Raw genomic sequence first — 25,779 nt, 5'->3', positions numbered from 1 at the left:
ACAACCTACAGACATTTAAAGGTGAATGACCATCCCAGGAAACATGAGAGGAGTTACGACAGGAAGATACAAAAAAATTTTAAAGCTGCAGACTCAGAGAAATAATGTGCTGCATCAGATCAAACAAACAACTATGCAAACTACAGGAAAATACCCTCAGAGGAAGGAAACGAATATTCTGTAACTTCATTTACCATAACTTTTTTTTCACTTCACATTGACCAACCTGCTTTCTTGCAGACAAAATCAGAGCTTTCAGTCACTGTCACTGCTACACTCAGCAGCCAGACTTTTTTTAAGCGCCAGCTGAGACAAAAAGGTAGCATCCCTTGTGGACCAAAATTTGGAAATTAAATTCTATGTACCACTGAAGATTTCCAGTGCTACCTAATGCAGCATATGACTTGTCATGACAAGCTTGAAAGATACTGAGGAAACTTTTTATTCTGCTACACAAATAAATGCTTAGGACGAGGGTTTCTAGAACTTGTAATTCTGCAGGCACAATTGCTGGTGAGTCATGTTTGTTCTATTTGTAACAAATCACAGATCCACCAGTTACAATCTATGCTGTTTTTAGCAATGTACCTTCACAGGAAATTTCAAACAAGTCTATATATACACAGCTTCTTAGGTTTCTTTTCCTTCTGTACACTTACACTGGAGTCCCTAAATTTGGGAAGTTAGAAATGGAAAGTCAACTGGTTACCAAACAGATTTTGTTGTCTGTATGAGACCTCTTGCTCAGACAGGATACTACTACTCTCGGAAAGTGAGTTTTGGAACTAGTGCTGCAAGAGTTTATATCTTGCAGAGGTCTCACTCACCAGAGTGAATGTTCTGTGTCCTTACAGCCATGTGTAATGCTTCATCAACAAGATATTGATGCAGTAGTGCTACTGTAAGGGCAATACGTCAAACTCCGAGTTCTCTGGGTGAAGTATTTAACTGTCAAAAGCCCCAACTTGAGGGATGGAATATACTTTCAGAGCAATTAAAAATAAAAACTGGAAAAAAAATACGCCATATGAATAGGTTCATTTCCTAGTCTATTTGAAGTAAAGGCTTTTTATTTTTGTCTAACCACACTGATATACCTGTGTTTATATGTTCCATTAATATGAACTATGTAGGAGAACACAAACTGTGGACATTCTGGTTCTTGTCACCTCAGACACTTAATGGGACTGACTTCAAACAGTATTCTTGCTTGCCTTCTTTCAGTGTAAGTGCTCACTACATCAATGACACTACACAATAAAGTTTCTTCTGTCTGTGTGTAGCACTAATCAGCTCTTGCTACACTGAGAAACGGGGTATTTACACTTGGACCTAAACTGAAGGACAATCACCTTAGTTATTCTGCCCATGTCAGAGCTAAGGGTATTTATGTTCACAGTATGCTGAAATACTAATTAAGGAGAGAAAAAAATCAAAGCAGAGTGGACTTTACTTTTTTGAATTAACACATTATTTAAATCTATATTTTGTGAATTTAAAAAAAACAGGAGCAGCTGTTTTTAAATAGGGAGATGATAAATTGAGTTATATTAAGAATATGAGTTATTGTACGATTATGTAGTTAAATTTACTCTTCTACTGTACAACTTTACTCTCATTTTTATTTTGAAGAGCTAGTCCCACACTACCCATACTGATCACCCACTTTTTATGAAAACATAAGGAGAACACATACAATGCAACCATGAGCAGCAGTCTGAACTATGTCATCACTAGAAAATACAATTATTGGAGAGTTTAGTACCAACACAGAACTGTTAAGCCAGTTCTTGAACTCTGCAAAAAGTCTCATCAAAGCATGAGCTGGCCCGTTCATAATAAAGGTAATAATGAACATCACAATAATCCTCATAATGAAGATCAGAATTTTTGAGTATTTCCTGTCAGAAAAAAAACAATTAACTGCTAATTCTAAAATTACTCCTCAAAGCCTTAACAGACTAATGTGGAAAACTTACCTGTTCTGCACCAGGCAACTGGCCTACTTACTGTACAGCTGCATATCTGAATATACTAGATCTTCTTCATTATCCTTCATAGCAATATGCATGTCACATAACTAGGAAAACAGGAGGTGCAGGACTCTTGACAGCCCAAATTATTTTCCTTGGAATTGCAGTAAAAATATTATCCTGCTTAAAGGATGTAAAAAGATCACTTTCCACTGGAAAAAAAAAATTGTTCTTTTATTTGAAAGGGTTAAAGGAATATCCTTGTGATATCTCTGTTTCAGTTTTCCACCCAGTGGAGACAACAGACTGTTTTTCACAGACAGGATAGTAAATCAAAGTGGTCCTTGAGGGTATCTCCCAGTCACTGCGGTTTTGCAGTAGCAAAACACCACTGACTTCAGCAGAATTACCCTGAGTTACACTAATGAAAGTCAGAGGGAGGTTTGCTCCAACCTGTTCTCCACGATGCCACAAAAGGTCCTGATGAATACACATCATTCAGACACAACAAATGGCCTGCGGCAAGCTGACTTGCTTGCACCCAGTGAAACTTTTACAACTTCCGAAAATAGATCAGTCAATCAAACAAAATTATCCTGCCAAAGTCATGATGCCTGATCGCCACAAAGATAAAGGTCACAATATTGGGGGAAGAGCCTTCTTTGACAGGTACGTGAACTGTTGTAAATGACTGGCTAGAGTTTTGCATTGTAGGTGAAATGCTGGCTAGGGTAAACTGCAGCATCACATTCATTCTGGAGTCTTAACTTGGAGGAAGAGATATTAATGAAAGAATCACTAAAGAAGCGGCTTTTGCACATCCTTGTCTCTCCTGTCTTCTACCACCTGTAGGCACCAGCTGCATGTGTGAAAGGTGTTCATGGACACTTGGTTAGCAGGCTTCAAAACACAGACTGGTGTTTCATGGACACTTTTATTTTCAACCTTTCTCCTTTCTGTGGAGCCAGTGCTGAGGTAGACAAGGTGCTGTAATTTAGAGAGCAATGAGTCTGATTCTGCAGAAGGCTAAGCACCCTCCAGCCCTAACAAACAGGAGTTGAAGGAATCCGTGGGACAGACATGCAGGCCACTGAAGCATAGTGTGTGGCAGCAGTGTTGCACAAAACATCAGACCTCTTTAATGGTTTCTTGCAGAGTTGCTGGCTATAGCAGAAAAAGGTTTCACACTGGGTCTTCCATATCTCTACTCAGCCACTGAAGGAGACTGTGTTATCTAATCTCCAGCTGATAAAAGCCTCATTTGATTTAAGGCCTGAAGCATATTTTATTTTAAAGATAAGGCTATGGTTTGACTGAAACTAAGAAAACCAGTTTTTCTTCCCACTTCTGTAGTCTTTCTTCACATAAAGAATGAAAAATATCTCAAGTAAGGATCTGCATCTGATTTAGCAAGAAAATAATTTCTCTAGTTGAAAACAACAGTTTTCACACAGTCTAACCTCAGCATACAAATATATTTTATTTGATATTTTACTGCCTGAGATGCTTCAAAATTTCTGTAACACTGGACACTTCTGAGATCACAACAACTGACTTATGTTTGCCTATTTCAATTTTTCTATCCCTTTATCAGACATCCTGGTTTTGCTATTCTCTAACCATACAATACAGCCTTTGCCTTGACAGACTTGCAACCAGACCTAATTCATTCTTTTGGTCTACTAAGATGACATCCAGGATTGAACTCCTGTCATGCTGTCACAGTTTTGATCTCTTCTTGTTGATGCTGAAGAGGTCTTTGCTACTTCGTTTCTAAACTCTGGAAGTCTAATTCAGCTCAGCTTTGGTCAGTTCCCTCTTAATTCTTACTATTTCTCAAGATGCAGGAGCCATGAACTAAATGACTTTAACTTTTTTCTTCAGTCTCATCTGTAAGTGTCTCCTTTTTTTTAACTGTGCAACTCCAACAGCCTGTGAGAAATCCACAGTAGTAGCAATGACAGCACTGGCACCAACTATAATGTGAAATGGATGTTCTGCTTCTGGATGTTTTCACTCTGTCTGCACTGCCTTCCCTTAAAAGGCTTCAACTGCATTTTGTGCTAGGAGCAGAACTAAAACAGTCACACCCCCTTATATGGTCAAGTATTACAGTGCTACTCCTTCACAGTCTTTAATTTATTAAGCAAAAAGCAACGGAACACTAAGGCCTCACACACAACACAGATGACCAGGACGTATCACTAAGATAAGAGGTAAACTGCCATTGCTGACAGAGAGGCTGTCAGGAGCACAAGGCAGGAAAAAAAACAGTTAGTAGACAACAAGCTCCTTTTTTTCTGCTTTCTAGCATGCTACACCTCACAGAGAAAGATCATAGTAACAGAAATCAATAACAAAGAAGCATCTGAAGACACTTCAGCTACAAAGGATCTAAAAACATATGACTTTTTTGGTTTTTCTTCCTCCCTACCCCTACATAATTTAAACTCTAAAATGCTTCTGCAGGTGGACTAAAGGTACACTGAATCAAGGTCTGGTGTTCAGGAGCAGTTTCTGTCTTGAAAACTAGTAAGTTCAGGTGATTTTTTTTTGGCTGATAATATGGATTGCTAATAACCGTAGAAATCACCTCCTTGTTAAATTCTGTTCAGGACAATTTGAATTCCCTTTCTATCAATGGAGCCTTCTGGCACTTGTGCAATGTAACTGCAGTGCCAACTCACTGTTCCAATATTCTCTCCTGCCTCTCTGTCTCACGTTGGCCTTTCCTTGTGTTTGTAATCTTTCAACTGCAAAAACTAAAAATTACCCCAGCAGAAAGGCAAAGTCCTATAAACACAACCTGTCTCGCTTAGGTCTTGTAAGACACAGCAACCATACACACCAGAAACTTACATGAGCTATGTGGAACACACTCAAATTCAGCACAATCACCACTCTACTCCAAGGTCAGCCCTTTGGCTTTAAGTTCCTAAAACAAACAAATTTAGAACTTAGTATTTAGTACTTGTCTACCTTTGGGCCCTCGAAGTTCACTGGGCTTTTCCTGCCTCCTGCAGGAGCAGCCTTGAAAAGCCTTGCCCCATCGCAAGGGTAGTTCAAACGCCCATCAGGGGACTCAGGCTCCCAAACACACACACAGCGGGGACCTGCAGTTATTTACCCTCCTTGTTGCCACCTGTATGCCATGGCGCGAACACACAGCTCAGTGTGTCATTCCATCAAGTTTTCCTGCACACAGATTCTCTAGTATCTCAGCCAAATGTTACAAGCACTTTGTGCAACATGCCAAAGAGACAGCACTTTTTAAGGTACTTGAGAAACTTTACAAAATAACGGTAAACTAATGTGTGACCCAGTCCCAACAGGCAACTTTATGATTCAGTCGCAGGGGGTAAAAACAAAATCATGTGCCTAACTTCATAGCCAGCTACAGCGCCAGGGGAGCAGTGCAGAACTGAAATGCATTTGTGAGCATGCCTACAGCTGCAGCACAGCTCTGCTTCACATCTCTGACAAAGGGTTGCAGAATGCCTCCGCCTCTTCCCTGCTCTTCAGGGAGTAAGTGCTCAAAGTAAAAATAGCCAGCACGGCTCCTTGCTGACTCTGCCTTTGCCTTCAAAACGGACGTGATAATCCCGTCCACTATGGGCAGGAGGTGCAAGGACACTCTTTATGGACACTGTACTTTAGCCTACTCTCCCTAATTTGCTGTGAACTGCCACTGATGCAAAATCCACTAGTGAATGGGGACAGTAAACGCACCTTTAACAAATACACAAAGCAGATGGCACGCAAAGCTGGAATTTTTCACCCCATATTTGCAGGTGCTGCAAGCAGGTTATCGTTGTAGTGATCAAGACATGAAATTACCGCCAATGTTAAAACTGCCAATAGCATGCAAGTTACATATGTACTATCACAGTGAGATTGTGACAATCCCCGATTTCTGGGCACTATGAGGCATTAAAGAATCTTCTTCTGAGAATTTAAATCACTTTAAGAAGTTGCGCTGGAGGAGACCTCGTACACAGGCTTAGGTTTTAAGGCCTCGAGTACAGCTGTGGCTTGTAAATTCCTCTCTGAAGTAGGTATGGTAACACAGCGTCCTAGCAATGAGATTCCATGGGAGAAACAAGTTCTCTGAGGAGCTAAGTGCTTAATTCAGTTTAATTGAAGTTTGTGTGTATGGAAACTAAGAACTTCCCTTCTTTTCAAGGAAATACAGCATTAAAGAAATCCCACAATGAAAAACTGGACTTTATCAGAAGACTCTCCTTCAGACAGGAAACTGGCCGATGAGCCTACAACATCTGTTTCTGCTCAGCCAGGCTATCATGGTACGGACAGTGCTGTCAGCATGAAAGCACTGTAGCTCAGACTACAAAACACACAACTCTTTGCAGTCTCTAGAAAAGAAAAATTAAATCCCCTCTGTCAGCTTTTAAAAAAATCTCAGCACTTTGACAGATTTTAGCATGGAGCAGTTGTTCAGAAAAGAATCAGAAATGGACGGAACTGCTAGACCCTAGACTTTTGCATAATAATAATGAAATTAAATTGAATAAATACTGACTCAGTGGTGTTTGCTACGAGTAGAGCTACTAAGAAGCACTTTCTTGAAATTGATTTTAACATTGGAATTTACCTGTAATAAATACATTAGTAACTCAAAAGAAAAAAAATCATCCTGCCTTTTAAAAAAAAACAATTAATTTAATCATAATGAGAAACATTTAATTCCAGAAGAAGTATTTGTGCTCTTATTAAAGGCAGTGGAACCAGGTCTTACATGAATTCACATCTAACTGCTAGAAATTATTCTCAGTTACTTTTACTAGGAATTAGTTTAATGTAAAATTTTGTTTCCAAACTGTTAATAATTCTACCCGTTGAACTCACAAGGCCAACACTTGTCTTTTCTTTCTCTCCCACTGAATGATATGCGTCAGAACAAATCCATTGTGTTTAAAACCAACCCAGACTGTCAACCAGAATGCCTGTATCTGGACTGAGTTTGCTAAGAGCAAGAGTTTATTCCAAGTGCAGTGTTTACACTAGTATCCTTTTCTGCTGTGTGTGAGGGAAAACACAGACATGATGGGATGAGAAGAAACAAGAAAGGAGACCGGGAATAAGCCCGTAGCATTTCTCAGGTGCAACTCCACAAAATTCATAGCCCAAATTTTTGTGGGAGGAGAGGGCTAGAGTGATTTAAGTCCTGCTGGATACTCACCAACCTGAGGCAGCTCTGAAGGTGCAAATGACAGCAAAACGTAGGCCATATTGTGCAGCTGAGCGTGGTTCAGGGCTCTATAACCTCATGGTGAATAAGCTGTTAAGCAGGAAGCAGCCTGGTCCCACCACTGCGGCACTGTGACCCCCTTGGTTGGTCTCCTTCAGAGGCCGGGTTTGGTGCTTTCCTAGACAGTATCTCTGCGCTGCTCTGTATTGTACCGTGCAGACATACGGGCCTATCCAGGAAAAACACCGCACTGCGCGAAACAGCATGATTCAGGCTTTGCTGAATTACTGCACTGTATTTCCCTCAGCTGGAGCAATGTTCAGAACGTTCACAAGCTTTACACGATTTCAAACTACAGCACTGTCTGTGGACACGCAATCCAGCCTTCTGAGTTGTGTTGCTCCCATCCCTTCCACTTCCATGCCTTCTTATGTCTTTTCAGCCCTACTCCAGCGTGCCACCCAAGCTGAGACTTATGAAGAGAAACCACCTAGGAGGTTTGTGCCAGGGGATGCTGACTCAGTCACAGCACAACTTCAATTTCTCCTTTACAGGACAAGTGTTTTATACAAGGGCTCAGTGCCAAAAAGTAATGAGCATAGTACATTATAAAACGGGGGAAAAGATAAAACATTGAAGTAATGGAAAAACTAGTACTTTTGTGCAATTTTTTTCTATATTCTATATTCATTTTTTAAAATAAACTTTTACAAAAAGCTTTCATATTTCCATTCAAATCTCTGGGGGTTGTCATGAGTCCAAAAGTTAAGTGTGCTTAAGTATGTTGCTGAACTGGTGCCAAGACTCAAAAGTCAACTCTTGTATTTTATTGAGTATTAAGCACCAATTCCAAAGCAGGACTAGTTATGTGTACTGTAAGACCTGTTTCCAAGAAATCTGCTACCAAATCCAGTACCTTGCAGACAGAAATACTGCTCCTTATGAAGAAAAAAAAACTGATGCCAAGGTGGATAGGTCTGCGTAAATAAAGATAAGTTTGAAGGTTTATTGTTTTAAAGGGAGGGAATTAGCAATTTCAAAGTGCAAAAATGGATGTGTTCATCCTCTTGCTTTTGATTTCTCCTCATTGTCTACATCTATATAGAAAAACAGGATGCTGTGGACACACCCTATAAAGAACCCCAAGGATTCTTTAGTGTAACTAAAGCTAGCTGATAGGTTTGTCTGTGCAGAGACTATAAATTGCATGTGTTCCTCCTGCCTAGCCTCTGCAGACCTCTCCTTTATCTTTCACCCAAAGTATCAATAGGAAAATTCTGTCCTTTATATGACTTTATTTAACCTTGTACTCAAGGCCCATCAAACAGATTAGCTTGAGCAGGTATCAGTCATCACTAACACACAAATTGTAGCTGAGACAGACTCCAAAGCCAGTTTGTCAGATCCACGTGGGGGAAGAAAAGCTTCTAGAATAAACAGTTACTATTTAGAAGTTATTTTTCTTCTCCAAACCTCTGCCCATATGGATTCAACTCACCTATAGTGACTTTCCAGCTGTCTCCCAAGTCACAGGATGATGTTTAAAACATCCTAAAGATAGGTGGTTAAATAAGGAGGGTGTAAAAGAGCCCTTCTTAAATTGAGGCATGAGCAACAGCCACAGGAGGAACGCAGCAGCCTCCTTGCCCATTTTATCTCAGTTATGGGAATACTCTTAGGCATTCTAAAGCATTGCCAAGAGTCTCACCCACTCATTAGTAACAAACTTCTAATGTGCTGAATGATCCTTTTGAAGAATTTCCAAAAAGATATTGCTAGGCTTTCCATAACTCTTTCCAATGAATCAAAGAATTGACTTATCTGGTACACACAACAAAGTGCTCTGAAAACATATGACATGTGAAGCTTGGTCCATCCTGCATTTGATGGTGGCTGTAAGGATAGAAAAGGAAGGATGTGATGGGTTAGTTTAAGCTGCAGTTAAATATTATTACTGTAAACTCAGCAGGACATTCTAGTGAGTTACAAGAACATAAATTCACTCTCTAATTAAGCTGGCTGAGTGACACCCACCACAAAGGCAATTTTTGCATGAAGCAAAGTCAGATTTAAACTGAATGAGGAGCACATAGCTCACAGACTGGTAACAATGTCAGTAAGATCCTAGAACTGGCCAAAGCAACCACAAATCAGGCTTCTTGAGCATTTCTAAATGATAGGAGAGAGTAAAACAAGCTAAAACAAGCCATGTTTGTATGGAGTTTTGACAAAAAGAAGCTAAGGGATCTTTAGGTGTACCTGATGGGGAGCTGGTTCATTTGAACAAGACGAAGCAAGGTTACAGATCTATCAGCTCACAGTAGGCCTCCTGAGAACATACAGACTCATGCGACTTTAGACCACAATTTCTTGTGTTTCTGAAGAACTGTCTAAGCAAGATTTGGGTAGCTAGGAGGGCTGCAGAATTAGCTCTTGATCCTGAAAGACTCAAGAACCAAGAGCAGGTGTGGACCAGTGCACAAGGGCTGAGAACCAACCACATCTGGCCCACAAAGGAGCTATCCCTACGATCACATCATGCGCAGACTTCCCTAAGAAATCAATCTTCACATAAGAAGAAAGATACTGAGAAAAATATGACACTGGACGATTGCAGAGGTAAAACAATCCAGCAGATTGTCCCAGCAGCGAGTGATCAGCCAGTCAGGAGCAGCTGCTAAAGAACTTGATTCTGCAGTTTACAAATAGAGCTATGACTAAGCTAATTTCCTAACACAACCAAGCAGTAAGAGTATGGAGACATTTGCTATATCTGTGTTATTCCTCTCTGGAATCACAGAAAGATTCTTCAGGCCAGTCAAACCACCTGTAATGGCTGTGCACGGACTTTAAGTAAGGAGGCTCTCTAGCATGCTACAGGAGACTCACAGCATGCTGTCAGTCTACCTGTCAGAGGAACAGTAAAGAGTTACTGTGGAAAAAGAGATAGGGAGTGGCACCTTTAGCACGCCACCTGGCATAGTCTATCCATAGAGAGAGTTCTGTCAGTCTTCAGCAGAGGGAAGCAAATTTGGCCACAGTATTGTGGCGTTTGGTGGTAGAAAACAGCAAAAGTGTGGGGTTGCTCTCTCACTCTTCCTAGATGGAAAGTACACAGTAAAAGTTAAAAGGAAATATGGAAAACTTGAACAAAATGGAAACAAGGAGCAGACAACAGTCAGAGTACTGAAAATACCTTACACACATACAGTGATTATGGATGTCTTTTAACCTCGACTACCTATAATGATAAGCAATGTTCATGACATTTCAGTAAAAGGTCATACTGGAGTACCAGGAAGATATTGCTGAACTTCGGTAATTAGAGATGGAAACAAATACCCTCTGGAGCACACACAGACAGAGCACAGGTTCCCACAGTGTTGTAATCCTACACATACCACACCTGAGATCCATGCTACCAAATGAAATAAACAAAAAAGAGCGATCCTTTCAGGAAATTTGCAGGCTGTGTCTTAGTCCACACTGCAACATTTTGGCAACCTCATGCTGTTGTTTTAGTGGTAATAAATGCTACTTGGACAGCAAAACCCTAATGAGTTTCATCAACAAAGTCCATACTTCTCAGAAACTCAAATGAGTGATATAACTGATACAAGTGATGAAAACATCAAGATTCTCACTGGTCTCCCAGCCAAATCAGCTAGGATAAAAAACTATTTATACATTACAGTCACAAGCTATACATATGGGAAATTACTCTTCATCTCTTTAATAACACACACACACACACACACCCAACCCCTGTGTATAATATGCAAGTTCATGAAAATGCCATCACTGCCTTTGAACTGTACATTTCCAGGAACCCAAACTTACAAGTTTGAAAACATCTAATAAAAAGTATTACAGCAACTAATGTTGTTTTCAACTGTTTCTCTTGGTTACAAATGTACTGGAAAGCTTTGCACACGACGCAGTCTGTGTAACTCTTTCTTATTATGGGATTGTTTTCTTCAGTGTGTGGGACACTAACAGGTGTACTCATCATGATGTTACACACCAAATGCTGTTCTCATGTTGCTTTAGTCATCAGTTTGAGATTCAAATGCAAAATGCATAACTTCGCACCCTCTTTTGTAAATTTTTCAAGAGTCAGCTCCCAAAGGAAGTATAACCTTCAGACAGAGTCCCTGCGACTCCCTGGCTTGTGAAAACTTCATTGTCCCCTTCACAAAAGCTCCAATAGAATGACTAGAAACAGCTGTTGACATATACAGTATCTAGATATGGCTGTGCTAAAAGTAAGGATAAAGCAAGAGACAAAAGCTGCTTTGCTAAAGACAACTAGCAAACACAAGCGCTTCTATGAGTATGCAGTGAGGGAGAGATGTGCTTTGGCAGCAACATGCCCCAACAGAATTTTGTCTTTCACATCATAAAACCAGCTGGCACAGTGCTCCAAGTCTCTGCGAGGTGAAATTAAATTCATAGAATCATAGTGTATTTCAAGTTGGAAGGGACCCAGGAGGACCATCGAGTCCTACCCCCTGCTCCCCATAGGCCTACCTAAAACTAAACCGCATGACTAAGAGTGTCCTCCAGATGGTCCTTGAACTCTGATAGGCTTGGAGCCATGACCATTTCCCTGGGGAGCCTGTTCCTGTGACAAATTGCAAACACCAGTACTGTAGATCCACACAGAATCTAAGGTTTGATTGCAGAGTTCATAGTACTAATGAAGAAAAGTCCAACCATCTGGCAAGCATGTGGCCATGCTCTCCAGATGTATTGCAGTAATCATTAAGGTTATTCATGCCCTTCCTGGCTGAGAAACAAGAGTCACTTTTCATTACTATTTCAGCATTCATATGCCTGTATAGTAAGTTAACTCCTTTGTCAGTAAATTAAAGGACGAAGGGAATGGATAGAATCATAGAACCCTTGAATGCTTTGGGTTGGAAAGGACCTTTAGAGGTCATCTAGTCCAATCCCCAAGCAATCAGGTATGACGACTTCTAGCATTTTCAGTGAACTTTTACATGACAAATGTAATTCCTTTAAAGATTCCAAGCTTACTTTAGCCTCCAAATTCTGCCGTGGCTCAGCAGCAGAAAGATTATGCCTTGTTCTAGGAAAGATACTGTCCACTTTTTTTTATGACTGCAGCCGACTGTATTAGACAGTCTGTGTCTGTCCCATTTCCAACAGTATGGCCTGTGACTAGTTAAGCTCTGTGAGCAAACGCAGGTTTTTTTGGTATATATAAATCCAGGAAAACGGCTGTCACTGATACACTGTAGTATGCTGTATTAACAGCCTGCCTTGTTACTGGCGTCCTGAATAAGAGAGGTAGAAGACAGTCTTCTTAGTGCATGGAAAAAACAGAAACAGACAAAAATATTCAGATTGTTTAAAGCAAGCCTGTCCTTGGAAAAGAAAATTTACCTACCAATACCAGACACACCTGAGTACAAAATTACACAAATTAATTTCAGTAGTGGACTTCGTCCCATCAAGGATTTGACAAAAACTTCATACTTAGTGCAACAATGAAATATCAGAAGGGTCTGTAACACATGCATGCTATGGGGGAAAAAACCAAAGCTTGAACTAGGAACAACCAACACTCTAAGCTTCCACACCTCCCCACCCTCAAACAGGGACATTTTCTGTCCTAGCCTCGAGTCCTGCACATTCACTGCAGCATACAAAACCCACCAGTTTTCCAGCAATAAAAATAGCCTGTGAAGGTAAGGCAGAAATGTTTTGTAAGTTCTCTTACTCTATAGAAACTGTCAGGGAGATTTTATTACACCAGAAAAGAGAAGAGATGTAATAGACGTTGAAAAGGGAGAGGTATTCTCCTTACATGCTCCTGTAGACACTTACTGAGGTGAGCCTATGTAATGTCACCACTAATGACTGGCAAGACCTGTGGTCTTTCACAGGAAATGCAGTAATGCTACGAAGTAAGCACGGGTAAAAGACCCTCCACTAACTCAGGAGTACATGTGGGTCATAATCATTAGCATTTTTAGGCTTATTACAATGAGGTCAGCTGGTTTAAAAGGCACTGTGCCTACACTCATTGACAAAGATGCAGGACAGATGTGAATATAACCACAATATGTGGTACAAAACTCTGTATTGACAGCAATTCAAATTGGGGTTTCAGTATTGTGAATAGTCTGAATAACAGAGAAACAATAACTTCAAGTACATATCAGAAGTTATTTGTTGCTTCCACAGCCTCTTCTTCACCTCCCAAGTACTGTAATACTACATCCATCCTCTCATGCAGCGTCAGCATGATAGCTCAGAAAATGATCGGGAAAAAAACAGTGCAATTTCTCCAGTTAGGTAATTCCTTGATTTAGAAGAAAATTTAAAAAAAAAAGTAAATAATTTGAGGCAACATCAAGGTTTTCTTTACATCACCTTGCTGTTAATCATGGTTAACTACAAGACTGCAAGAGTGCAGGCTGGCTCAACAGTCTTGGCAGCGTGAGGACTTTCCAGCAAAGGTCTCTTCATAGGGCCACAGTGTTATAAAATAATTCGCATTGGAAGTGACCATGGGAGGTCTCTAGTTCAGCCCCCTGACCAAAGCAGGATCAGCTAGGAGACAGGATTAGGTTGCTCATGGCTTTATCCAGTTGGAGACTGAACAACTTCCTTATTTCAAATTACTGTCATTGCCTCTTGTTCTCCCACCATGCACAGCTGTGAAGTGCCTGGTTCCACCTTCTCGACAGCACCTCTGAAGGTACAGGCGGCTGCTGTTAGGTCCCACCAACACCATCCTTCTCCAGGTTGAACAAACCCAGTTGCCCAGCCTCTCCACACAGAGCCTGTGCTCTAGCCCTCATCTGTTTTGGTGATCCTGTGCTGAACTTGCTCCAGTTTACTGATGTCTTTCCTGCAGTGGGGTTCGCCAAACCAGACACAGTATCTGGAAGTGGTTTCACAAGCGCTGAGCAGAGAATAATCACCTCCCTCACCCTCTGGGCCATGCTTTTATTCACACAGCCCAGGGTGCTGCTGGCCTTCTCCAATTCTAGGGCACATAACTGGCCCTTGCCCAGCTCACTGCCCACCAGGGCCCCGGGCTGTCTCTCCAGAGATGCTCCTCAGCCCATTTGTCCCCAGCATGCATCACTGTAGGGCTCTGCCTTTTTAGCAGCAGAATTCACAGTTTGTCACTGCTGAATTTCATCAGGTTCTTGTCCATCCATTCCTCCCAGCTGTCCAGGTTCCCCTGACTGGCAGCTCTGCTCTACTCCACACCAACAGGTACCCCCCCAGTTTGGTGTCATCTGCAAACTTGGTTAAAGTGTCCTCCATCCTCTCCTCCAGACCACTGATAAAAATGCTAAACAGGACAGGTCACAGAATGGACCCTTGCAGTACCCCACTTTTTACCAGCTCATTAACCAATGGCCTTTGAGCCTGACCACCAAACAAGATTTCTACCTGTCAAGTTTTCCACCCATCCAAATCCTAAAGTCCTGAATTGGATACAAGAATAATGTGGGACACAGCATCAAAAGCCTTGCTAAAATGGAAGTACGTGACATCTGCTGCCCTAACCTCATCAACAGATTCAGTCATTTTATCACCCAGGCAATCAGGGTGATTAGACATGATTTATTCTAGTAGCTCCCTAACGATGCCATTTAGATTCAGATTTCCTTCCTTACACTAGTTCTGTTTTTCCTCTCTTACCAACTATTCTGTGGATTTTACAGTGAGAATTAGTAAGTGCTCTGTGTGGCTGTGATGGGAAAGGAAGAAAGCAGTTTCACAACTTTATGCTAGTGTTCATAGAGAAAATTAGAAAGGAAGAAGAAACTATAATATGCCATAGAAATAAACTGTTACTACAGAATCACAGAATGGTTGAGGTTGGAAAGATCTTAGGCCTCTTTCATTCCCCCACAAAAGAAAACAGTAGACAATGTTTCTTCGCCTCCAAAATAAATCAAATTACAATTCAAGTGGTTATGACTTAAAGTAAATTCTAACAGGACTTTCAAACTTCTTCAAATAATGTTAAGTATCCTGGCTCTGTCACAGTCTTACAGAGATCTCCTTCAAAACACCCAGAATGTAAAGAACAATTTCCTGTCTTCTTAATTTGTAAACAATCTAAGTAACTTAGCAGAAGCTTATACTTCAATACACACAAGAAGTACAATTTTAAACACTCTGTTTTGAAATTCTGTGCCAGAAAAGTTTTCTTTGAAATCAGCAGGAAGCCTTCTCCATGAGGGTCACCCATTTACAAAAAATCCTTTGATGGGAGAGGTTGCTCTTGGGCTTATACCAGCTGTGCTGTCCAGCAAAGGCAAAACATGTTCAGACACGCTAATCCACGCAGGAGCCTTTCTAGGTCGAAGCACAAAATAAGACTCTGTAAGTTCTTGAAAGAAAATGGGCCTTTACTTTAAACTTTCTTTTAGTAGTCACAAAGTCTTCTGTAACTGACTTGCTGTAAAATTCCTCAGACTGTTTTAATTAAAATGCTTTTTGCCTTTTTTTATCAGGAAATTCATAGGAATTCCTGTTGTTTATTCAGAGCTGTATGCTTTTTGAGATATAAGACAGATGCAGCACTAAGAAAACTGTGGAATTCCTGTTACCCAACAACTCTCTATTGCACAGCGCCAAGGCCTGCTCAGGATGTTTTGCAAAAAGTTTATTTTTCTCAGGTAGTTTTTCACATGGGGCACATTAAGCCCAGACAAAAGTCTGTGTGTTTGTGAGAACTGCAAATAAACCTATTTCTTAACAACAGTCAATCAAGTTTACAGAATATATTTATGTCCCACGAAGCCCCAGATCTTGCTCTCTCCAACTTTGGTGGACAAACTGACCTCATTTATAGCCAAAGCTTAAGCTGGAAGAAGCACTGCATAGTCTTCAACTCATTTTTTCCTTTACATGAAGAGAGCTTTCGATCACATTTCTGTACTCAGTCCTGACGGCCACACGCACAACCAATAAACCATCTACTGCTGTCTGCTCCAGGCACAGGCCAGAATGCAGCAAACTATGAATGAGAGTAAGAGTTGTATGTTGTGTAAGGCTGCTCTGCAGCCTGACATTCTGAATAGGGACCAGCTGCCTTCAGGCTCAGAACTGGCCAGCGGATCCCTCTCAGACCCAAAAACCAAGGTGTGTGCCAAGTAAAAGGAGGTAAGCCACAGGACTGCCTAGTCATCCATAAAGGACAACACAAAGCTATCTACTGATATTTCACAGGGCACTGACATGTTCCCGTCCTTCTGTTCACAAGCAATGAAGTGCAGCCGCTGAAGAACACAAGATACTGCATCAATTAATTCTCTTATGGAAAGTTCAAAAGTGTGTAACACATTGAGACAGGTTCATTCTCATTGTCAGAGAAAGCATCTGAGACTCTGCTGCTGTCCTGAAGTGTGTTAAAAATAAACACTTACCCCACATACATCCAAAATGTGGCCTGCTGTGACCACAGTGGGCGGCATGTTTTGATCAGTGCTGGCTAGGATAACGAAACACTGCATAGCCAAGAATACAGTGGGCTCGCAACAGCCAAATATACCATACTGTACTAAAGCATACCAAATCCGGCATCAAAGAAAATACAAAGAAGACAAAGTCAGCTCCTTAAAGATATCCTTGAAAATATTTACAATGATAAATCACCTCCACTACTTAAAAAACATTCAGGGATGAAAGGATAACAGCTAGATTACAAGCACAATGCAAAAATAAAACTCATAGGCACAGCTAATGAAAGGACATCAATGCCTTGTTTTTTCTCCACAAATCTTTTCCAACATGTCTTGTCTGTGTAAATAAAAGATATAGCTGCATAACATATTTGAAAGCAGATACAGAAAAACTACTACTCTTTACTAGATATACAAGTATACAGAGGGCATACATGGTTATTTTTAATATTGCAACATTATTTAAGAAGTTACAAATCCTGAACAAATCTCCCATCACAGTGCTCAACAACTTTATATTATGCTTCAAACATGTTAAATTATATTCATGCAGGTTTTAAGCAGTTGTCCTTCTGCAGCATTCCAGAACAAAACTTGTCCTTCTGCTCCACCTAATTTAAAAACTGCTTGTATGTGACACGGACTCAGTCTGACAGAGCTGTCTTAAAAAATTCACAGCAAGCCTATTCCAGATAAGAGAGAGACTGACTTATCCTACTGAAGGAAGATAAAAAGAGTGAGGTCACAACTGGCATAACTTGAACAAATCACAGTCACAGAGTGAATGCAGTATCAAGCATGTAGAAAGAGGTATTTATAACTTTGAGAAGTCTTTATGTTGGAAGAATCCCTTACAACTCAACAGTAAGGGATGTCCATGCAGAGAAGGCAATGCATGGTTCCTATCCTGTTGCTGGCACAACCTTCTTCATTAAAACAGGTGATCAGCAATAAAGAAAAGCAGATGGTTGCAAAGAAACAGTAAGTTATAGATTCACAAGAAAAGACCGACAAAAAAAAAATCCATGCAGGATTTGCAAATCAAGAATTCAAGGAAATAATCACAAATGCACAAGTGGAATGTGGTGTGCTGTTCTCCATGCCAGAGGTGTATGTTTCTTTAACTGCTACTATTTGTTAAACAGCGATAAAAGGTCCCATCTATTAATTAATCCACGAACTTTCTTCAGTGTTTACAGAGGAAAGACTAAGCTTTACAGGAAGAAGCAGGAGAAGCACTTACACTGGACAAAGCACTTCTCAACAAAAACATACAGGAAGGGTCCAGGGCTTCAAGAGGAAAGAAGGTCTCCTTGGGTCTGCATTCCCTGGCTGAGACCTGGGTTTAGACCATTGACTCCCAACAGCACTGTCATTGCTGGTATCAGGCCCTGGGAACTACCTGCAGAGGAAGAGTCAGTCCTTCTTTCTTCACCCCTTCCATCAACCTATACCAAATTTCGTGCACAGCTTGATTTTGACATAGCATAGTACCCACTAGCCCACTCTTCAAGCTTCATTATGCCCTTCTGGTTTCTTTCTATTTTAATTGTGTTTTGAATGGCAAAGAGGAATGTTCACTATTTGTTAGTAGAGATAATTTGCTTCTCTAGGGCTTCCAGGTAGAAGAGACAAAAGCAAACTCGCCTAAGCAGAGAATAAAGAGAGGACCTCTTCTTGGGCAGTTCCTACCAAACAGTCAACTATTTCTTTGTTTCCTAATTCTCACAATGAGGTAAAAACTCCTGGAGCAGTGTTGCTCCTCTCACAGCAGTAAGAAAGAGTAATCCACATGATAATAACAAGTAAGAAGAAATCCAGGCTTTGCTGCAACTGGGCAGACTTTGCCAGATAGATGGACAAAATAATTGTAAGATGACGGGTAGCTGAATAAATATTTTTCATCCTGTCTTTGTGTCATTCATTGCTGCTTATAATGTTTGGGGCTCCCGTCCTAAAGAAACGAGCACACAGAGCCATTGAAGCAAAGCTTCCTGCTGTGCTTCAGACAAAATGGACCCCACTCTAAACCAGCACACTGAACTGAACAGTTTCTTGCTGCCAGGGTCAGCCTCCTTCGTGCACCCAAGACAGCCTGTTCAGACCTTGTCACATCTCTGCCTTCACCACACAAAGACATTTCTTTAATCAAGTCAGAACTGTCATTGTCACTGCAGGCCCCCTTAAAACCTGCCTCTAGCTGACCAGATAGTAAAAGGACAAGCAGCAGACAGAACACTGATGTGTCAAAGTTGCATTAAAAGATGGGCTACTGGATGTAAAGCAGCAGGGTGCTGCATGGTAAGGTGCTTACCTTTGCTCAGGGTAAATATAATCAGAGCACGTGCACCCTGTTGAAGTGACCTGGCTGTAGAAACCAGGTATCAGACAATGCTAGCCAGAGCAGTATTCTCTCAGCAACCCTCTTTTCCCATACCAACTCGACTGCTATTTTCCACACCCACCTAGTTTTGTAATTCCTACAGAAACAATTTTTCCTCACCCTTGTGATTCTCATTTTGTAGACCATTAGTTAACATCTCAGTATTCAATTTCCTTTCCTGTTATGCAGATACCAGATAAATCAGAATACAAGGATATGAAAAAATAATAGTTTGTTGAATAGGGTACACTGCTTTGCCTTCCCCACAAGCAAAAGAACACCAACCTCAGGGTACATATCGCCAGGGAATTTAAATCTGCAGACGTACTGCCACAATCCTGTTGATGTTGGAGCATATTAAAGCAGATGTTTCCTGTCAAGTGTTACACTCTCCCCACAGTACATATTAGTATATTTCAGCAGTCACTTCAAGCAAACACTTGTAAATGTTAAATATCTTGAGGGAATTCTCTTGTAATCCACTGCTCCATTCGTTAATGCTGTGTTCCTAAGCAACATTTAGAGTCCTCTGGATTATTGCTTCCTTCTGTTTAAGTTTACTAATGCATGGTGAAAAACTATTAAAAAGACATCATGATGCACACAAGTGAAAAAGCATCAGATTTTCTACATCCTTTCTTTCAAGTATTTTTTTTTATAGCTAAGGAAAAGCTCTAGTACAATGATTTCAGCTAAACTTTGGCCACACAGTATGGATGCACCACAAGAAGTGGTGGTTTTCATTTGCTCTCTAGCATAGACTTCAGGTGAGAGGCCCATGACCTCAGGAGACAGCAGCCAAGTGGACAGGAATTGATCCAATTCCCTCACAAGAGCTACTCTTATTACCAAGGTCCAGCAGCGGGCCAGAAGAGACAGTTGGGTACACTACAATAAGAAGATTCATTTTGTAAACACAAATCCCATTAGACCTTTCAGACAACAGCAGGGCTCTGATGACTGAAGAAGTGTTATCTCAGAGATATTACCATGACACCATGAAACACAATGAGGTATTTCCAGCAGAATTCATCTTTCTCTCATGAAAAATCTAAGGGATGTTCACATACAAGATCCTTTTGACTATCGTTATCTCTTTTTCCCTACTCTGGTAACATTTGTTAAGAAAAGATCTCCAAGTGTTTCAATTTTTCATGGAGCAGTGACTGTATTACTTAATCCTAGTCAATGTGTTTGAAATTGGCATTTCCTAACTTCTTCAGGAAGACTAACTAGTAGAATATAAGTTTATTTTCCTAGGCACTATTTCTGCTATCTTACTGCACCTACTATTTTAAATGTTGCAGTGCTCTTTGCAGTGATCTTTATTTTAACATACTTTGTCTATTTCTAGAGTTAGAATAACAAAATACAGAAAATAATGAATATCAGCACTCAACAGTAAAGTAAAAATCTTTTTTTAAGTAATCTGTTTATTAAGTGTGCTTTCCCTCCCTTGTTAATCAAGTGTCATTCTTATTCTTGTCCATACTCCTACACGATGTAGATAACATTTGGCCTGAAAGTCCTTTTCCTTTATTTATTTCTTCTAATTCACTAACAAAAAAGACTTTTCAAAGTATTTTCAAACAACCATTCCCACAGAATTGAATGGTACCGCACATGCATTAAAGGCCAAATTATGACTAACCCCAGCTGTCATACTTCAAGATTTAATCTAGCAAGGTACGTGGGACATGTCTAAGAAATCCATGGATGCAGACCGGTACAAATAAGAACAAAACTTACCACTTAATATTTGTATATAAGAAAGTCTGCTACGTATTTACTACCTAAAATGGTATAAATACTAATTTGAATGAATGACAGTCTAGATATGAGAGGAATATTTAAGTATTTAATGAAATTGTTTTAGAAGTTGCCCTGGGTGTATGTGGCAGGGTTCGCCAGTGGGGGCCTGCAGGGCCCTCTGTGAGAAGAATCCGGGGCTGCCCCATGTTGCACACAGCCACTTCAAGACTGCTCCAACAGACCCACCACAGGGCACAGCTGAGCCCAGCAGCCAAGCTGGTGGCCCCTCTGGAAAAACATACTTTAAAAAGGGCAAAAAGCTGCCCAGCAGTGAGGACTGAGGAAGAAACAGCCTCTGAACACCAAGGTCAGAGAAGAAGGAGAGGGAGGAAGAGTTGCTCTGGGTGCTGGAGAAGAGATCACCCTGCATCCCATGGAGAGAACCACGGTGGAGCAGATGGACATTTCCTGACAGGAAACGCAGCTGGTGGAGAGCCCATACTGGACCAAATTTTTCCTTGAAGGACTGCAGGAGAACCCATGCTGGAGCAGAGGAACAGCGTAAGCAAGGCAGAGCAGCAGAGGGGAGCTGTTATGGACTGATCCCAACCCCATTCCCCATCCCCTCGCACTGCTTAGGGTGGAGGAGGTAGAAGAATGATGAAGTTCAACCTTGGGAAAAAGGATGGGAGGAAGGTGTTGGTTTAATTCCTGTGTTTTCTGTTTCTCACTGTCCAAATCTATTTTAATTGTCAATAAATTAATTTTTCTCGAGTCTTTTCCCTGTGACAGTAATTAGCAAGTGATCTCCCTGTCTTTATCTCAATCCACGAGATCTTTCATCTTATTTCCTCCCCCTGTCCTGCTGAGGAGGGGGAGTAAGAGAGTGGCTGGCAACAGATTTAAAGTGTATAGGAGTAAGCAGGAACCTGAAACCTACCGCAGGACTTAAGCAAGCAGTGTTATCCATTCTTTTCTAAACGTTCTACTCTGAGCACAAAATATTTTCCTTACTGATTTTATTATATTGGAGGAAAGACATGCAGCAGCAAACACAAAGAGGATGCTCTTCCTCGCACTGAACAACATGCTGCCTGGTATCAGACACCACATTCTGGAACAGAAAAGATTACCCTTCTTATTGCAGGAGTACAGATTGACGTTTTACAATTTTAACACTAAGTATTATACTGGTGTGCTAATTCTACATAGAATTGCGCAATCTTTCTTTTTGCCTCATTGTAGAGGGAACAGTCTTGTCCTTCCAAAAGGCCTTTTTTTTCCTTGCAAGTTGGATAGTTAGTCCATGGGAATGGAACCATGCATGCCTTACGCATGTTCTTTTACACCCACTGTCCCACTGTAAGATTTCACTGACACTAATGGAACTGCCCCTTATGTTTATACATACAGGAAACTGGAATTCAGTTCAACATGAAACCTATACTGCAAATCAACCTATCTCTTAGCCACTCCTTCAAGCAATATATTGGATTTCAGACAATGACATTCTACAATTTTACTGAAAAATACCTCTTACAGACAACCATCTTTCCTGGAAATTCAGAAGTTCCTTACGGCGGGCTTCACTGGGAATTCTGGAAGACACAACGGCTCAATAATTCATGCAGTGAACCTTTAAGGAAGGTGTTTATGATACTCCTTACTGTGTTCCAGCCCATGCAGCCAGCCAACATACAGCAAAAGTGATTTGCTTAAGATGAACTACTGACTGTGATTTCAGGTCTAAGGTGGGCTCTTCAATGAGTGAGTTCAGCACTGGCACTCATACATTAAGCAGGTTATACAATTTTGGCCACAAAAGCATGAGAATCTCTGGACAACATTATGGCATTTTTTACAGAAAATTAGAGTTCAGGTATTTTGGATTGTCACATGTGCAAATGAGTCACAAAACAAAAATGACCAGCTTTGAAAACATGTAACTTAAATATTCAGGAAAACAAAGACAATCACCAAATGAAATAAAAGATCAAAGGTCCTGGATATAGACTGCAAACTTCATAAAGACAAATATTTTTAAGAATGGCTGGGAAAATACTTACATCTTTCCATCATTATCGATTGCTCAGTTTTATTTAATAATCAGACTTAGCTCCACACAACTAAATAAGGCAGTAATCACCATGAGACGATCTGTGTTCCAGAAGGTCAAGTAAACATTGTCAAGAACATAATTCAAATAGTCCCAGTCTTACTGAAGTGGACTCCAGTACATTCATACTTTCTGACACATTTACCAACATTTAAGAAAGGAAGACAAACAAACAAGTTTAAATGTCACTGCCTCTTCACGTCTTACAGGAATGCAGATATGATGGGGTTATCTAAAAGGAACCTCTATTTATTTCATACAGTATTTCAATATAATGGCAGCCTTCACTTAAACAATGAGATTTTTGGATCTCTAAACAGAATAAACAAAATACTGCTAGGTCAGAGTTTGCTGTATTTCCTTAAACTAGACCATCTATCTGCAAGTCAGGAACATTTTTCCTGAAGGCTCTGTCAAGCATTAGAGGAAGCTGCTACCTCTGAATTTAGTAACTTCGAGAAATTTCCTGAACAGGGAATTAGCCTAATGTCTTTGCTTTTCAAGGAGCAATCAACCTTTTCATACAAGCTAAATTGCACTCTACAATTACTGTTTCCCGATTAGACACATCTAATGGGGGCAGCAGATCATTCCTGTGTTAGTAAAGCTATGTAACCAGATCAACACACAGTTAACTCAATGAATGCTCTTTTCACACATGATATATAAGGCGATAACATTTAGCTTAATCCTCTTATGCTGACTTCTACAGAAAATTTAGGCCTGGATGAGACATGTTCAAAATTCAGCTGCTAACACAGGATGCATATCCAGAAAATCTTTTAAGAGAAGATTGGCCTTGTCAGAAACACCTTTAGGTATACTTTTAACCTGCCTGGAAACTGGGAATGGATTTCATGACTGCTGGCAGTCCCCTCTGGGACATTTTGTATCGTAATGGATGATATTTCAATGGCTTAAAATAAGAAGGGGTTTTTGTTTGGGGTTTTCTTAATGCTTTCTTACTATCGAATTAGTACTTTCTCTGTTTTCAAATTCCATGATATTCATAAGAAGGGCTGCTAGATTAGGCTATAAACCATTATTTACTAAGAAAAAGAGTAAAGTTATGTGAAAAAGGAATTACCAGTCAAGCGTTTGTACTCTCAAAAAGTTTTAATCTATTTATTTCTTATCCAGGCTGAATTAAACAATTTTCTTTCAAGTAAAGACTGGTAAAAATAGTCTAGGTAAGATAAAAATATTGTCAAAACAATAAAGCACATAAAAATTATGAAAATTAGAAGCTTTTATCAAAAGACGTCACACTTTTGGAATTGCTGTGTAGTACAAAACAAGAGAGATAACTAATGTAATGACCAAGGTGGTACAAATAAATATTTCATCTTACTTGTCCAGGGCTGTGCTGGTAGGCATGCTCCTGCCAAATCCTCGGACACCCATCTGACAAAAGTATGGAATGCAAGACAGATTGGCAGCAATTATAGCCAACGAATCTGACGCGTTAACAAAGAAACCATTTTGTCCAAGGATCATGTAGCGGTCCTGGAGAAGAAAACAAATTCAAAAAAGCACCTTAAATTCCATGTTTGGGGAAGTCCTAATTTCCTTCACTAGATCCACTGTACGCAGGGAAAAAAAAGAACAGGCTTTGGGTTACTCGCATCCCTCTTCGGGCAGAATAATTTATTGGCATCATCCTGCCAGGTTTATAATCTCGATATCACACCATCACTCCCTCCAGCCTTGCAAGTCAAAGCTCCAGATCAGTCCCTAGCTTCAGCCTCCTACATGACACTTCAGTAGGTCTGTTCCTGCCAGGGAATGCTTGTGTAGGAGAATCTTTCTGCCAACGGCACACACTATAGGAGGAGTAGGAGTGTGGTTTGTGTTTACTGGCAACAGAAAACAGCTTCTGTTCTTCAGAACCTTTTCATCTTCCTCCCACCCCGTCAGGACAGAAGGTTGTTTCTGTAATACTTCACTATTTACTATGCTGACAATATGACATAAAAAAATTAAAACAAAGAGAGATTATGATTCAGTGCTTTATTTAGCTAAAAATCCCTCAATTTACAATGTTAACCAAAAAGGACTTTGTTACTACCTACTGTGACAAGTCCGTATTATCTGTATATGCTGTCTCTTCCTAACGAGCGACAGAAGTGCTACACCAGTGAAAGACAAAACCAGCCTAATATTTAAAGAATTCTCATTCTGCTTTCAAATCCTGCTTGATTTGCAGTCATCTGCAGAGCTAAATTACAACATATGTGTCTGATTTACGTGTTGCAAATGCTATCATCTGTACCTGAAAGTAATAACCCTTTCAGCTTTGAGGGCTTACTGAAGAGCAAATAAATTATAGTTGCATGTCCGGTATCTGACCCCAGACAAAACAACAACTACGGTGAAACCTCCAGACAAATCAAAATACTTACTCCGTCAGCATCAAAAGCAGCTCCAAATCCATACTCGCCACCTCTCATAGCCTCCAGCAAGGCAGTTGCATACGTTAAATTAGGATCAGGAGGCTGGCCACCAAAATCCTCCAGAGGAATACAGTTTATGGCAGAATTTGCAGGAGCTCCCAATTCATCACACAGGATTCTTCTCACATAAGGTCCCATAACTGCAAAAACAGAAATCTGCCATACAATCACAAACGCATATGCTTGACATTCTAATTTTTCACAGCACCATGGAGACTTGATACAAAACATACTTTCAGCAATTCTACACATCTGTTCCAGCAAGAAAACACAAAACTATTATTTCACAGAGGAATATGTGATTGTCCCCCCAGTAAACAATCAATTGGCAACTCAGCATTAAAAATGCAGTTCCCCACTAGTGGAAGTGAAAAGTAAGCACTGAACAATGAAAGATAAAAGATTTATTTACCGATTATTAAGTAAAGAAAT

The 25,779-nt window shown here is 40.4% G+C and overlaps 1 protein-coding gene across 1 annotated transcript in view; it reads right to left on the bottom strand.

The window, feature by feature from the left end:
• Positions 1 to 25,779, bottom strand: part of PGM5 (phosphoglucomutase 5) — a 74,854-nt gene that overhangs the window by 33,444 nt on the left and 15,631 nt on the right. Inside the window, exons 5-6 of the mRNA XM_075411359.1 lie at positions 25,297 to 25,487; positions 24,246 to 24,400 (exon numbers count right to left, since the gene is read on the bottom strand). Of these exons, the coding sequence (XP_075267474.1) occupies positions 24,246 to 24,400; positions 25,297 to 25,487 (346 nt within the window). The remainder of the gene's footprint in view (positions 1 to 24,245; positions 24,401 to 25,296; positions 25,488 to 25,779) is intronic.

Source organism: Opisthocomus hoazin, chromosome Z (assembly GCF_030867145.1).
Source record: "Opisthocomus hoazin isolate bOpiHoa1 chromosome Z, bOpiHoa1.hap1, whole genome shotgun sequence".
NCBI lineage: Eukaryota > Metazoa > Chordata > Aves > Opisthocomiformes > Opisthocomidae > Opisthocomus > Opisthocomus hoazin.
This window is presented reverse-complemented; position numbering and strand designations above follow the sequence as displayed.